Here is a 14,507-nt window from a genome sequence, read left to right as displayed (position 1 = left end):
GCACTTATTTGTACTCATTTTGCATGACCACAGTAAAACAACGAGCTGAACTCTTCTGTGTTTCTGTGTTTGTGTTGTCGGGACGTTAGTTAGTCTGGGAAGGGGTGGGGGGTACATGGCCAACCCCTTACGGATTGTGACAAATACCCTGTCCCTGATTTTAATGTGTGTTGTTCCTGAAAAGCAAATTGGAGGGTAGGCATGCCTGATATTATGCTCACCTGCAGTGAAAGAAAGGGAGTGAGAAAGTTGGACTAAAAAAAACCCAACATATTTTGACAAAGGCGGGAGTGGGTTTCAGATGCCGTGCCTCCAAGTGAACTGATATGCTTATTAATGGACTGTATGGCCATGGTTGTCAGCGTCCTCTTGGGTACTTTGTGGAAGAAATAAGGGCGTATTTCTGTTTTGTTTTTGTTTTTTTAATGTATACATTTATATAAATACATACATACATACGTAAAAATAAATGCATTACAAAATTTCACTTTTGTGTGGAATTGTTTGTGGTGGCATCTGCAGTGGGGTATTGTGGGGAGGGTGCAAAACTGCAAAAGTACACATGACAGTATAGAAAGGCTATTGTGTGAAATTCTTTCACTATCTAGTCATGCCAAAGGTCTTTGTTTTGAAAATACTGTAGTGTAGTCCCTTTTACACATATTCATTATCAGCACTTACATCACATTTATAGTCTGCAGGCTCATATTACTGAAAAAAGGCGAAGGCGCAGCTAAGTCTTAATCAGAGAATGATCTGTACAAAGGCCATATCAACTATCGACTTAAGTTTTATCAAAGTCAAGCAATGGTGACGAAGATGAAAAGTTTGAAACTTTGACAGATCTATATTATGATAATAAAACACTGAAATGCTGAATGACGTGGGATATAAAAAATAGAACTGTTCCATTCCCTGCACACAACTTACAGTCTGACAAACTGAAACACCTGTTTCTGATGGCAAGAAAAAATATGATTTGGATCAAAATATTAAGTATTGGTAACCAACAGGCATTTTCTATATTGTTCTCCAGCAGGTATCACACCTGAGTCATAAGAGCTTTACCTCTTGTTTAATCCTGCAGTAACAATATGTAGTAAGTAGGAATGTCAGTATACAAAAGATTAGAAACAAAAATAAGTTTCACCAGTTTCACAGTAAACTGTGATAAAAGGTCTATGGCAAAAAAAATGTAAAATGCAAAAAAGTAAAATCTGCTTTTTCTCCATCAAGTTAATTATTTTGGTACACTTTTCCTCACTTTCCCCCATCTCCCCAAAGAACATTTGTGACTGAGATGAATCACTTTTGCTACTGCAGCAAAGCAAAACAATCCACTTGTAGCAATCTACTGGGCAAATGATCTGCAACAGGTTTTGCATGCATCTTATCTGGAGAGGAGAAATCTGTTGTGGCTTTTTTTTTTTATACATACAATACAGCATAACACATGTTAACTGTTGACTAATACAATACAATGCAAATAAACCATAAACCAATTAATCCATTTATCACAATTTCAGCAGTATTAACCAATCAGTCTGTACACCTGTTGATTTATATACACCGTCACTACAGCCCATGGTCATCCTGTGTGTGGATGTGTGTACCTGGGTCATACAGTGGTCTCCACCTTTGGTTTGGCTTGGCCTCGCTCCATCATGTTCAAGTACCTGTTCAAAACATATTCAGAGCACATGTTCAAATGATCACCTTCAAACTGACTGTTGACAAGAAAATACATGAGAAAAGAATCAACGAGAAAAGAACCATACACATTCAAAGAACCTGTTTACAAATATCTCCATATATGAGAAAAATGATTTCAGGAAAACATGCATTCTTCAATAACTCTTTTCTTTTCTCTTTCTATATATACAGAATGAAACTGAAACACTAAAAATGAATCTCATATCCAGACCAGTCTATGAAGAGACACTGACATACCCTTCAGATTACACTTTCATGAATCAGCATGTTATCAGAAACACGCTATACTGACTTATTAGTCCTGTATTTATGTGTGTGTTCCTAACATTTCATTTTGTGGAATGACAACTTGGTCAAACTTAAAGGTTGTTTCAACCAGTATGAAGATTTTGGACACAACCAAGAGAAGGCTTACTTTACTGAGATACTGAATATTTATCATTAACACACCACCTACCTATCCCTCTCTCTCACACACAAATATACATGTATACATGTACACAGGCACATATATATACAACACAGCCATGCATATGTACATTTTACAGAGTATAAGGCGATACTTTTTTCTTCAACTTCGACCCATGCGCCTAACAATTTTGTGTGTATAATGTATGTTTAATAAATGTCAAAATGCTGATGTGAATCTGGATTGTATCAAAGTTGACCTTCAAATCAAGAAGTATGACAATAAAAAACGAACAAAACTTTCCTGTGAACCAGACTAAAATCAGCTAACAACACACAAGGCACACAAAGGAGTGGAGGGGGGAGCATGGACAGGACAGATTACAACAAACAAAAAAAATCCACAGAGCAAACACTTGAAGTAAACGACTCAACATGAAAACAGAGTTCTGATTCTGATGTCAGGGCTTCAGTATTCCTCCACATGTCCACAGCAGTGACAGATCAACCCAGCAACACTCAAAATTCTTGTTTATCATTTATATGTCGTCTTATAATGTGCTACAACATATGTATTGTTAAAATCAGGATGTACCTTATAATTCGGAACACCTTGTAATTAGTAAAGTACAGTACCTGCCTGTCACACAACAGATCCATGCAGGTGTACTCACTCTTCCATCAGACCATCCAGCCATCTCCTGTTGACCAAAGATTCAATCCAGGAATGGGGGATAGCCGACAATCCCAGCTTGCACCCCAACAGGGCCCCAGCCACAGCAGCGTTGGCATCAGCATCTCCTCCCTGGTCAACAATACATCATGCACACTGCACTCAACACCGGATTATACACTGCACAGAGATGCCAATCCCTGTCAAGTGTATGTAGAACAATCAGGAAATTTGGAAGGAACATTTTGAATTTGGCAAGAACACTAGGACTCCGAGCCACATCAGCCATTATCTGTTACCAGTGTAAAGAAATCACAGTTTTAAGTTAGTCAAAGCATAATCATTATTAGCTCTTGTGCATGACAAACATCTAATCTGTTGAATAAACTATTATTATGTTCACAAAAGAACTGCTGCAATGTAATACAACTTGATGCAATACAACATGATCCACTGGAACAAAATGCAATAGAGTGCAACACATTGTAATTCAATGCAATGAAATATAATGTAATGGAACACAGGCCCACACACATGCACACACACGCTCTACCCACCTCCATCACAATGTCCTGTATAGCAGAACGGAAGTCTTTCTGTCGGAAGGCCCAGAAAGCTGCTCCCACAGTTTTCAAGGTGAAGTTGGTCCTGCCCACTTCATTCAGCTGAAGGTCTTTGAGCGACGACGCAAACATGTGACGCTTCAGCTCCTTGATCTAGACAGTACAGTTTGTTTCTCTGTGAGGTGTCACTGCATCCAGGCAAATCCATATATGCTACACCTCAACTGCTAGGCAGATTCCTGACCAGCATCTTAACCCAACACACTTCATCAGTGCTTGGGTGTATGCATATATATATCTATCACAGTGGATTTCTTCGGCAGAATTTTGCCAGATGACAACTTTCATGTTGCCATTGGTTCTTTTTCAGTGCGCCTAGTGCATCCTGCAGACAGGACGTCAGTTTAACATCTCATGCAAATGACTAGATGCTCAGTTTGACTTTCTAGTCAAACGTGGGAGAAAGGGCAAGACCAGGATTCAAAACCTGATCTCACAGAAACTGTACTGGCAGAGATACACCTTAACCATTCGGCCACCTTCCTCCTTGTACAGCAAGGGGAATCAATCTTCTTCTGCACTCATGGGCTGCAACTCCCACATTCACTCAAATGTATGAGTGGGCTTATATGTATATGATCATTTATATCCTGCAATGTCAGCAGCCGTATTGTTTCCACGGGTGTGCACGCTGGGTAAGTTTTTGTTTCCATAAGCCACGAAACACTCACATGAATTAAATTTGAACTCTTGCATTAAAAGGACTAAGGCTCTTGCACATCTGCAAATCTGTTGACCTAGAAGAAGGGAAAAATCTCCACCCTTAACCCACCAGGCGCCATGACCAGGATTCAAACCCAGGTCCATTGACTGTCAGAGAAGGGGAATGAGAGGAATGAAAGGGTGGGAGAAGAGGTGGGGAGGGTGCTGTGCAAGACTGTGGTGAATCACAGAGAGAGAGATGCTGAAGAGTTCAGTCAGTGGTCTGGATGTGGCTGGCTGAGTAAAACTTTGAAATCACACACAGACACAGACACACACACACAAACACACACACAAGATACTGTAAATATATACAATTACCAACCTGTATTATTAACAATATGAACAGTACCTGTGAAGAAGCATTTGCTTTGTGCCTGTTTAACAGCCTTTTCTCTTTCTTCTTCTTCCTCTTTTTCCTCTTTAATTTTAAAGTTTACAACAGGTAACCATATCACCAAGGCAAACTGCTGTCTGTGATCACACTTCGGAGGCAGCAAGTCTTACCTCTGGATACCTGCCCAGAAGGCAGCGTGTGGCGTAAGTGAAGCAGTCTGTGATGATGGCATCCACAGCAAAGTCGCCGTTCTTCTTCAGGTGTTTCTCGTCTCTCTGCATCATCAGGGTGATTGCTGTGGTCACCGCCACCACTGATGCATGGCATCTGAAACGTAGAATGTGTCTGTCATTTCTTCTTCTTCATTTGTGGGCTGCGACTCCCAAGTTCACTTGTGTACACAAGTGGGCTTTTACGAGTATGACTGTTTTTACCCCCACCATGTAGACAGCCATACTCCGTTTTCAGAACAAGTGGGGCTGGAGTGAGGGGGGGAGTGGGGGTGCATGTCGGGTATGTTCTTGTTTCCATAACCCACCAAACCCTGACATGGATTACAGGACCTTTAACATCTGTATTTGATCTTCTGCATACGTATACACACGAAGGGGGTTCAGGCACCAGCAGATCTGCACATCTGTTGACCTGGGAGATCAGAAAAATCTCCACCCTTTTACCCACCAGGTGCTGTGATAGGGACCCTCAGATTTAAAGACCAGCGCTTAAGCCCGTCTATCATCATCAATGATCTAAAATCTTCAACAGTTTTTCCTGTCAATGACACTTAATTACTAAGGGGGGCGGCTTGCACTAATTTACACCGATTTGTAATTGGTTGTTGAGAAAAGAGGAGAAAATGGGTGATTGTTCTGTTCCTGAGTAACATCAAGAAAGAAAACGTTTCACAAATAAACACTCATACAAACAATACATATTCCTCAAATGAAATGGTGTATGCTTAAACATTTAAATAAAAAAAATTCTATAATATCCTTCTTCTCCCTAAATTTTTTAACTAAGCACAGTAATGCAGCACACACATGCATTCACACGCACACACATACACAGTGTACATATTATATGGGAACAAACTGGAATACAAATGAAAAGAGATTCTTTACTTGCAGCACTCAGATCTTAATGAAAGCTCCTATGTGACTTCCCACATTTTATGCGTAGTAAAGCTGTTGGCACAATGAATACCAACAAGTCATGCTGATCAGAACACACAACTGAACATCACTGAATGCAGGTTCCTCTGGCATGTAGCCTCATAGTGAACACACATAAAAGTGTAAATTTTGAGTAAATCACTATCAATGCCTGACTTCACCAAAATTCTCAAGGCTTCAGCCCTCACTGCAAGAGAAAATGAGATCAGAATGTAAACCTCCACATCACATTGCAGTTATATCACATTGATCCACAGTGGAACAGTGGGTTGTTTGCTGATGAATTAGTGCTAATTACTCTACTTTCAGGAAAATCTAGCTTGGGTGTCAAAGAGCATATAACTATAAGCTGAACCCACAGGGGAAGCAGAAGAGGGGACGACCAGTCACCGCCTGGAGAAGAACTCTACAGGGAGAACTCAAGTCCACCAACATGACCTGGGGTGAAGCCAAGAGAACAGCCCAAGACAGAGCGAGATGGAGATCTGCAGTGCGAGCCCTGTGTTCCGACCGGAACGGAAGAGGATTAAGTCATAAGTTGAACAACAGATCGATCTGTGCTACAATCTTGATTGAGTCAGTGAACAAAACTTGCCCTATGTGGACATGACTTGGCCTGTTGGCATTCAAACAACACATTGAAAATAAAAATTGACATGACATAGATGGGGCAGCAGAAACCATTACACACACACACACATGCACACACGCACACACACAGAGACCTTGACACATACAACAGAAACCGTTTCACACACACACACACCTTGACACAAACAACAGAAACCATTTCACACACACACACACAGACCTTGACACATACAACAGAAACCATTTCACACACACACACACACACACACACACACACACACACACACACACACAGACCTTGACACATACAACAGAAACCATTTCACACACACACAGACCTTGACACATACAACAGAAACCATTTCACACACACAGACCTTGACACATACAACAGAAACCATTTCTCACACACACACACACACACAGACCATGACAAATACAACAGAAACCATATCACACACACACACACACACACACACACACAGACCATAACAAATACAACAGAAACCATATCTCACACACACACACACACACACACACACCTGGGGTCAGGGTGCGTGGTGTTGCAGATCTCCAGAGCGTTGTGCATGACCTTGGAGTGAGCAGTGTAGTAATGCAGACCCAGTACCGACGTGCGTGCCACTGCAGTGTTGGTGGCGTTCACACAGCCAGAGTTCCTCCACACTATCTCTGCCGCCTGTCACATACACATGTATACACAGAGCTCAATCTTCTCTTTTTTTTTCTTCTTTGGTCGTCCCATCTTGTACACCTTTTCAATAGCATTTCTCCCATGTTTATGTAGGTGTGTGACAATGTAATGAAAACTCTTACAGAATGTTTTAACAAAAAAGTTTACAGTTGGAGGTCTGAAAGTGCATTCCGCAAACTGCTATTTTACACACGCATACAGTTTGGTCATAAGAGTAACACTTGCAGTTTCAGGACTATACATACATACTTTAAACACTTTAAGTAGACATGTGTACACTTGTGCAAATGTACACAAAATGTTTTAACTTTTAAGCAGTCTGTGCATTTCATTTAAGAGGTGTGATTTTTTTTTCACAACTGCATTTACAGCAACATAAGTATTGAGAAAAAAAAGATCATTTTGTTCCTTTAAATTAGCAATACAAAAAATGGAAAAAGACAAGTACTGAACTTTCAATCCGAGGGTCCTGGGATCAATCCCGGTATCAATGCTTGGAGAATTAAGGGTGGGATTATTTCCTATCTCCCAGGTCAAGATATGTACAGATCTGCTGGTGTCTTAACCCCCTCCCCATGTGTGTACATGTCCAAAAGATCAAACATGCACTTTAAAAATCCCGTAATCTACGTCAGTGTTTGGTGGCATTCTGACAACAAGAGAACTGCCACTGAGCTCTGTCGCCTGCCATCAACAAACACAAATTTCAATCTTGTTTTTGTTTTTTTCTTTTTTTTCTGTTTTTTGTTTTGTTTTTTTTTGCTGCCCCATCATCTGCACCATTATCTGTGGCATCATCCCCACATTGCTCTTTCAGTCAAGTCACCCATACACAGTCACACACAGGTCTGTCTGCCAAAGTCTCAGAGCTAGCAGTCAACTGCATTTCAATCTTATTCTTAGTATGTTGGATTTAAAATAACTTTTTCCACATTATAATTTATATAACTAACCGGCTTTACATTCTAAATACCTTGATTGATGCATAGATGTTTATTTTGCTTTTATTGGCTGTGTTTGTTTTTAAACAGTTATGATCAAAAATCAGTTCATAATCAAGTTTTGAATAATATGACCTTGAATCACTTTTCACATTCTAAATCCTTGAATGCAGAGTAAAATCCATATATAAACATATTTCATTCACTTATATAGTTATTTATTGTCTAAAAGGTCAAACACAACCGTGAACAGCAAAAATAAAAAAAGACAAATAAATCTTGAATAAAAGAAACAAAGTTTAATCACTGCTTTACAAAGAAAACCTGCAGCCTCTTTCCAGTACCGGTCAGAATCTACACATTTCAAAACTGGCACGAAACCCCCACCTGAAGACAACTATGACACATACACAATAAAGCTGGTTTCTACACACCCACTCACACACCCCACAGACTCAGTGTTTACCTGCTGAGGTGTCTCGGAGAACTGTGGGTGTGCGAGCACAGCTTTAGTGGCAGTGTCCAGGCCCGGCCCACACCTGTCCTTCAGCTCCGGGAACCCATTGTCACTCCAGTCCAGGATCCGCCGACCAAAGTCCTTGGGAACAACCTGCAGAAAATGTCAGATAACCAGGAGAGCTACCTTACCAGAAGAAATCAGATGATGAAGGAAATGAAGTCAATGTCGACATCTATGTAAGTAAATGATTATTAATTATCTATTTCTAACTCTGTACTCGTGGGTAGCCAACCTGTAATTTTTGCTCATAGTATACCCAAGTGGTCTTTAACATCTATGACCATTTTTAAAAGAGAACCATTCCACACAATGGAGTAATGGTCTGGAGGTAATGCATCCACCTAAGAAGTGAGAGAATCTGAGCACACTGGATTGATTTCCACACCCACCATTATTTTCTCCCCCACCTCTAGACCTTGAGTTCTGGTCTGGAAGCTAGTCATTTAGATGAGAAGATAAACAGAGGTCTCTTGTGCAGCATGCATTTAGTGCTTGTAAAAGAATCCATGACAATAAAAGGTTATCCCTGGCAAAATCCAGTAGAAAAATCCACTTTGGTAGGAAAACAAATACGCTTGCACACAGAAAGAAAAATAAAGGGCAGTGATCTCACTGTAGCGACACATTCTCCTTGGGGAGAGCAGGCAGAATTTCACACAGAGAAACCTGTTGTGACAAAAATACAATACAATACAAATTACAATACCATACAATACAATAAAGAAACAAATCCCCACTGGCACCCTGTGGACTTGTGACATGCTATTGTGTTCCTTTGATAACAAAGACTTTAATTTTCTCACAAACAAGACCATTTCCTTTCAATTTCGCAGAACATTTTCATTTTCACTCTCCAGTCTGAGCTGACAGAACAAAAATCAGATGGAGAAGACAGCCAAGCAGAATTTCAATAGACTAGCTCCGGGACATTTTCTTCACATCCTTACTTCACAGTTCATTTAGGTTTCACATACAGTGGATTATTTTTGTCTGTGACTTTTTTCTTTTCAATGTTTATTAAATAGTCTAACTGAAATACAGGTCACCAAACTACATCTAACTTGTAACAATCAAAAGCAAGTCAAGAAAGTTTACTTTGTTAATCATTTTTTCAGGAAATTGTTGAATACATGATTAATCATTGATACCTGTCCTCGATTTCCAACAATGGACTGCAAGATCAGAATCATCTGATCTGTTTCATCTGTCCAATCATACAGTTCCCAGCGACTGCGGTGTGTATCCTGACGAAGCTTTCGGTGAACCAGTTCCAACTTGGCACTCACGCCACCATAGACCTGACAGCAATGACCAGAGATATAAGAAATTATGTGAAAGTTTAAATTGTGCATCAAGCTGACAATATATATATATATATATATATATATATATATATATATATATATATACACACATATATAACTATATAACTGTAGACAGACAGATAGACTAGATAGATAGAACCTATCAAAATTATTCTGTATCGGGTTATCTTATTAGTAACAGTAATGCATCAAGGAAGCAAAATCAGGGAAATGTAAGAATTATATTGCATTACTGGACTGGGGAGAAAAAAAATCAGTAAGACATTTCTGCATTGATTTGAACCAAGCCGATCTTATCTCAGCTAAAGAACATGCCACAGAAAAAAAAAATCACCAAAGCAAAACTAATGCCAAAGAATAATTGATTATACTGAAAACAATACATGTGACAGATAACACTGGACACAGTATCAGCAATTACATAAATGTCACAACACAAAATTCATTAAAGAAACATTTTGTCAGGCAAGAAACTTTCTTCTTCTATTTCTTTTTTTCAAAGGCATTGTTATTTTCAACACAATCAATCAAAATCAGTTTCATTTCTACATATTGTGGACCTATCAGCAGCTCAATTATTTGGGGGAATGGGGGATGTTGACTCTTGTACAGTAGAATGTAGTTTTTCCTTTGAATAAATTGCACTTAACACTAAGTCACATATAACAGATAAGAATCTTTTCAATACCCTTTTGCATTCTTCTTTGGTGAGATTTTCAGTCAGCAAACCCAGAGCATCTCCAACACACTGACCATATACAGTAGCAAAAATTCTGTCATATGTTCTCCTTGCTTCTCTGTGCATCACCTGAAAAGAAAAAAAAAGTCTCCAAGAATTGTTTTAAACTTGTTGATAGTATGCTGTACATACTGTTGATAATATATATATATATATATAATATATATATATATACACATATTTAATCTTAAATTTCAATAATTATATATATATTATTATATTATATGACTGGCACAATAGCCAAGAGGTTAAAGTGTTGGACTTTCAATCTGAGGGTCCTGGGTTCAAATCTCAGCAATGGTGCTTGGTGGATAAGTGGTGGAGATTTTTCCAATCCATGAGGTGAACATGTGTGCAGACCTGCTTGTGCCTCAACCCTCTTCGTGTGTATACATACAAGCAGAAGATCAAATGCACATGTTAAAGATCCTGTAATCCATGTCAGCGTTCAGTGTGCTGTGGAAACAAGAACATAGCAAGCATGCACACCACCGAAAACGGAGTAGTATGGCTACATTGCAGGGTAAAAACAGTCATGTATGTGAAACCCTACTCGTGTACATACAAGTGAACGTGGGAGTTGCATCCCAAGAACAAAGATTATATCATATATATGACAATAAAATGATAAAAAGCATGACGATATATATATATATATATATATATATATTATGTATGTATGTATGTATGTATATACCGGTATATGTATCAATCTATAAATTTGTATTTCAACTATTTGTCTATTCTGAGTTCCCCTTTCATGGAAATCAAATGGTATTTTTTCAATACATGTCTTAATAAACCCTAACTTTTAGCCTTTTTAAGTTTTTGATGAAGCTGAAAACAAGTTCTACAGTTAGTAACTTGTAACTTATAAAATCATGACATCCAGACAATCTCTCCTTTACACAGCATTAGCTTGAGAAAGAAATTGTCAGCTGCCAAGTTAGGGGATAAATGCTGGTATTTTTGCTTGATGATGATATGGATACTTATACAGCACCTATCCTCGGTCAGAGACCAAGATCTAAACGCTTTACAAATATACAAAGTTGCACAACAGGCTGTCTACTTGGGTAAAGCCGACTGAGAGCTGCCTTTGGATACTCATCATTCATTTCCTGTGTCATTGTGTCTGGTTTCACTGCTTTCAGTCAAGCACACGCAGACATCTATCTTTGTATGTGTATGACCATTTGTTTATTACCTCACCATGTAGGCTGCCATACTCTGTTTTCAGGGGTGTGCATGCTGGGTATGTTTTTGTTTCTATAACCCACCCAGCAATGACATGGATTTCAGGAAATTTAGTCCTTATTTGATCTTCTGCATGTGTACACAAGGGGGTTCAGGCACTTGCACGTCTGCACATTTGTTGACCTGGGAGATCAGAATAATCTCCATCCTTAACCCACCACTGGCATCAGGAAATCCGGGGATCGAATTCAGTAAACTTGGGCGAGAATCCAGCTCTTTAACCATTTGACCACCGCAACGCACCTCCTGACTGATATCGGATATCATATGTAAAATAAGTGACCAATACGTTTTGCCCCAAAGACATGGAACAGACTCCCTGACAACCTTTGACATTCTGACAAGTTCACCTCTTTTAAAACTGGCCTCAAACTCATCACTTCTCTCAAAAAGAACTACAAATTGTTTCCCAGATAGCAGTTGTAAACAGTTAACTGAACAACCGAACTTTGCAGAACGTTTTCTTACTTTTGGCTTTGCGGTTACCATTTTGGTATGTCAAAGGCACATTATTCCAAATCATTCTATATCAATCTACTCTTTAACCAGCATTTATAAACGTAAATCTTTCCACTTCGCCCAACTTAACAACCATCCCAGTTTCAACTTTTAACACAGACTGACCGGATAGCGATGGTAAAAATCGTTCTATTTTGATTTCTGCCGGCACTGTATGTCAGTGAAGAAGTCCTGTTCTTTAGTCTATCATGCTTAATAGAACCAAAGATAGTATGTATTTACCTTGTATGGACTAAATCTTCTTGAGAGAGCATCATCTTGTTTCAATTTCCCGCGACCATCCTTCCGACGAACCGCCATGTTTATTTGCTGCAACTTCAGTACGGGAGGCTAATCTAAAAATGTAACAATACTGATAAGTTGTTATCGGTTACTTCCCATGCCCTGGGATTATCCCTGGGATTAGTCGAAATGGTTCGAAGCAATCTAGAAGCACATTGACGCCGCCTGTCAGAGAATAGGTAATCTCAACACACACACACACACACACACACACACACACACACACACACACACACACACACACACACACACACTGAATCAACTTAGTAAAATGTTGCCCATTCTGTCTCAATTTCTTTCTCCACACATTTCTTTCTTCTTCTTTTTTTTCTTTTCTTTTTTTTCTTTTCTTTTTTTTTTCTTTTCTTTTTCACCATCCAGTTACAGGCCGGTGTGTCGTGCCGGGTCGTGTCATACAAGACGCGCATCACTGATAACTTGATGATTTAATCAGTGAAAGAAAAAAATCAGTGTTTAAAGATTTTCAGTCATACAATTTGAAAGATAACAAACTTTTTCACCATCCAGTTACAGGCCGGTGTGTCGTGCCGGGTCGTGTCATACATGACGCGCATCACTGATAACTTGATGATTTAATCAGTGAAAGAAAAAAATCAGTGTTTAAAGATTTTCAGTCATACAATTTGAAAGATAACAAACTAGCCAAAATAAAGCACTGACGCATCATCCTAAAATATTTGCTACATAGATAGATATAGATATAGACAGACAGAAAGATAGATAGATAGATAGATATGTCGGTTGTATTCTCAGTGTTCAGTTTGTTTTGTAGTGTTCGTCAGTTTTTATTTTTATTTTTATGAATAACTGTTGTCACGGTGTTACAGGTGTCTGTGGGTGGGGTGGGGTAGGGGGATGGATTCTTTATTTATCCGTCCACGACACTGAGTAAGTTCTTTCACGTCTGTTTCGTTAATGCGCTTATTTCTCTACCTACGCTGAAGTACTGAATTAAAGAAAACCGGATTTCCTTTTTTCCCCGCCTCCCCCCGAACACGAGGGTGCCAGTCCCCCCCCCCCCCCCCCCCCCCCTCCCCTCCTTCTCCCATTGAATGTCCTCGATGTCATGTGTCATCGCAGTACTTTGAGCAAATGAGGCTATACCCTTCGAAGTGACAGTACGTGACACAATGTTGAAACTTAGTACTCACGCATCTAGTAATTATAGTTAAATCTTTTGCATTGCCACTTCCCGTATTCAACATACAACTGAACTGCTCGGCTGAAGTATCATAGCAGCTGAAAAAATATTTGGTCTGGAGATGTGCTCCTTGTCAACTGAATTTTCGGCCCGTGACAGTGTGGTGACAACCTGACTGAAGATGGCGGTTTGACTCAATTGCACTGATACTTTTTAAGTATTGCCTGGGTGATGGAGGAGAACCGGGAGAAATCTATATCGTCACAGGGAAAAAACTAAAACCGCTGCAATGAACGACGAACGTGAACACTCACCACGTTCCAACACGCCTGGCTGAACTCCGGGTCCGCGGACACGGGCCAGTTGCACACACCGCCCATGGCTGCAAAACGGTCATGCACGTGATGCACGAAGGTACACATCACCCGCGTGCCGCCTCACTGCAGGGTCACGCACGCAGGGAACACACTAGATGTGTCCAGTGGTGGACAGCTTGGTTTGGCTTGCAGTGTAAAAGTAGCCGGAGAGAGGGAGAGGAATGGTGGGAGAGCTGAAAAAGGACTGGGTTTTAATGCCAGAACGTGCTGTATAATTATTCATTTGGTTGGTTGGTTTGAGTGCATGGTGGGGAAGAGTATCAACATATAAAAGATTGTGTGTGTGTTTTTTCTCTAGTACATGCAATAGTTTGGTTGTTTAAGATGTATGGTGGGGCAGAGTATCAACAGTAAAAAATAGTGTTGCATTTTTTTTTCTTCTAATACATGCAATGGTTTGGTTGTTTAGGGTGTATTGTGGAGAAGAGTATAAAAGGAAATCAGTGTGTGTTTT

General features: G+C 39.7%; 1 protein-coding gene across 1 annotated transcript; it reads right to left on the bottom strand.

The window, feature by feature from the left end:
• Positions 1-2: 2 nt before the first annotated feature.
• Positions 3-12,539, bottom strand: LOC143284764 (ADP-ribosylarginine hydrolase Tri1-like). The gene is made up of 9 exons (XM_076591735.1): positions 12,455-12,539; positions 10,406-10,525; positions 9,541-9,690; positions 8,339-8,482; positions 6,762-6,916; positions 4,627-4,783; positions 3,352-3,510; positions 2,796-2,926; positions 3-1,676 (listed from the first exon to the last, which is right to left on the bottom strand). The coding sequence occupies exons 1-9, from the start codon at positions 12,530-12,532 to the stop codon at positions 1,619-1,621; spliced, it is 1,152 nt and encodes a 383-aa protein (XP_076447850.1). The 5' UTR covers positions 12,533-12,539; the 3' UTR covers positions 3-1,618.
• Positions 12,540-14,507: the final 1,968 nt, after the last annotated feature.

This window comes from Babylonia areolata, chromosome 8 (assembly GCF_041734735.1).
Source record: "Babylonia areolata isolate BAREFJ2019XMU chromosome 8, ASM4173473v1, whole genome shotgun sequence".
In the NCBI taxonomy this organism is placed as follows: Eukaryota; Metazoa; Mollusca; class Gastropoda; order Neogastropoda; family Buccinidae; genus Babylonia; species Babylonia areolata.
The sequence above is the reverse complement of the archived record's forward strand: the minus strand, read 5'-3'. Positions and strand labels throughout refer to the sequence as shown.

What these genes read in the sequence shown, in the direction of transcription:
- LOC143284764 (XM_076591735.1), bottom strand. Translation starts at nt 12,532, where the DNA reads ATGGCGGTTCGTCGGAAGGATGGTCGCGGGAAATTGAAACAAGATGAT. An exon ending in TTCTGGGCAGGTATCCAGAG is followed by an intron (nt 3,511 to 4,626) that starts GTAAGACTTGCT and finishes TGTACTGTCTAG; the next exon opens with ATCAAGGAGCTGAAGCGTCA. An exon ending in CTGGATGGTCTGATGGAAGA is followed by an intron (nt 1,677 to 2,795) that starts GTGAGTACACCT and finishes TGTTTTGAACAG; the next exon opens with GTACTTGAACATGATGGAGC.